General features: G+C 47.6%; 1 protein-coding gene across 2 annotated transcripts; it reads left to right on the forward strand.

Annotated features, from left to right (window-relative positions):
- Positions 1–413: 413 nt before the first annotated feature.
- On the forward strand, positions 414–1216 carry LOC102494724 (non-histone chromosomal protein HMG-17). Of its 2 annotated transcripts, none has more exons than XM_006161729.1 (2): positions 414–645; positions 1176–1216. In XM_006161729.1, exons 1-2 carry the CDS (start codon positions 414–416, stop codon positions 1214–1216), a joined length of 273 nt encoding a protein of 90 aa, XP_006161791.1. The 2 variants fall into 2 exon arrangements, with proteins under 2 accessions (XP_006161791.1, XP_006161790.1); XM_006161728.1 differs by having other exon boundaries at positions 414–633; positions 1164–1216.
- The last annotated feature ends 596 nt before the right edge of the window (positions 1217–1812 follow it).

Consider the following 1812-nt stretch of genomic DNA (forward strand, 5'->3'; position numbering starts at 1 on the left):
GCATCAGATAAAACAGCATTATGCAAATGCGTAAAGCTTGCTTGGGTAAGTCAACAAAATGCATCTCTGTAGCTGCATTCAAAACACTCTCCATAACATGGGAAAGGCTGAAATGAAAGGGCTGGTAGACTTCCAAAGCATTCAGGCAAGAAGCCATTCTAAAGCTGAGGCGTGGGGGCCGGCAGGTAGCACGGTGGTTAAGGACGCTGGACTCCCCCGATGCGGGTTTGAGTCCTGGACCTGGCGGCTTGCTTTCTCACTTTCTCTCTCTCACACTCTGTCTCTCTGGTCAAATTAAGTAAGTGGGAAGAAGAAGAGGCGAGAGCGACCCCCAGACCGGCCAAAGCCTGCGGGCCACTGCATCTTCCGGCGTCCAGCGCCTACATCCCGCCACGGTCGCCACCCTCGCCACCATGCCCAAGAGAAAGGCTGAAGGGGATGCTAAAGGAGATAAAGCCAAGGTGAAGGACGAACCACAGAGAAGATCTGCAAGGTTGTCTGCGAAACCTGCTCCTCCAAAGCCAGAGCCCAAGCCTAAAAAGGCCCCTGCAAAGAAGGGAGAGAAGGTACCCAAAGGAAAAAAGGGAAAAGCTGATGCTGGCAAGGATGGGAATAACCCTGCAGAAAACGGAGATGCCGGGACCAGCAGTTAGTGTAATGGCTATGTCGCTGAACTCCCATGTAGCAGACCGCAATTCGAGTCCCAGACCCAGTGGCTTAAACTCATGCCGGGTGCATGTGCGTGTGTGCCCAAGATCCCGAGAGGAGAATGGAAGAGAAGGGTCACTCTCTCTCTCTCTCTGTCTCTCACATGCCCTATAGAAAAAATATCTCTTAAAAAAAGAGAGCAGTGTGAAGAAGAGGAGAGTGATCCCCGGCCAACCAAAGCGTATGCGCTGCTGCAACCTCGAGTCTAGCACCTACATCCTGCCATCGTCCCACTATGCCCAAGAGAAAGGCTGAAGGGAATGCTAAAGGAGATAAAGCCAAAGTGAAGGACAAACCACAGAGAAGATCTGCAAGGTTGTCTGCAGAACCTGCTCCTCCAAAGCCAGAGCCCAAGCTTAAAAAGGCCCCTGCAAAGAAGGGAGTGAAGGTACCCAAAGGAAAAGGGGGAAAAGTTGATGCTGGCAAGGAAGGGAATAAACCTGCAGAAAATAGACATGCCAAAACAGACCAGGAACAGAAAACTGAAGGTACTGGAGATGCCGAGTGAAGTGTGTGCATTTTTTGATAACTGTGCCCTTCTGGTGACTGTACAGTTTGAAATGATAATCTTTTTTATCAAGTTTTATAAAAATGCAGAATTTTGCTTTACCTTTTTTATTTTAAGCTATGTTGTTAGCACACAGAACACTTCATTGTTGTTTTTTGGTGAAGGCGTGTTTGTCACTAATAGAATGTCTCTGAAGTTGGATTGATTTGGACACCTTTCCCTTCTAGTTTTGAGAGACTTCCTCTTGGCTCCCGAGAGGAGGGATTCCCTGACACACAGCCACCTTGGCACAGATGTCTTGTGGTGTGGAAAACTTAACATTTGCTTTTCTGTCCTCCCCCTCTCTGCCTTCAGTGTAGACTTAAAGGTTGAAATGTCAGCCGTCACTCCAAACCTACCTGTCGAGAGCATCAAATGAAGACCTCACTGGGTTTTACCGTGGCTTTCTGATTTTGGTCGTTTATTGAAGAAGGGAGTTTGAAAGTTATTGTATACTGTTAACGACTGTCTGCCCATGTCCTGCCTGAAATACCATGATTGTTTATGAAAAGTATCTTTAATAAAGCTGGATACAGTTTGGCCTTGGGAAAAAAAAA

The sequence above is a fragment of the Tupaia chinensis genome, unplaced genomic scaffold (assembly GCF_000334495.1).
Source record: "Tupaia chinensis unplaced genomic scaffold, TupChi_1.0 Scaffold138910_1, whole genome shotgun sequence".
Lineage (NCBI taxonomy): Eukaryota > Metazoa > Chordata > Mammalia > Scandentia > Tupaiidae > Tupaia > Tupaia belangeri.

Bases quoted from the DNA above. Each gene is read 5' to 3' on its own strand.
- LOC102494724 (XM_006161729.1), top strand. From the start codon at position 414: ATGCCCAAGAGAAAGGCTGAAGGGGATGCTAAAGGAGATAAAGCCAAG. The intron at 646-1,175 runs GCAGTTAGTGTA...ATGCCAAAACAG, and splicing joins AAACGGAGATGCCGGGACCA to ACCAGGAACAGAAAACTGAA.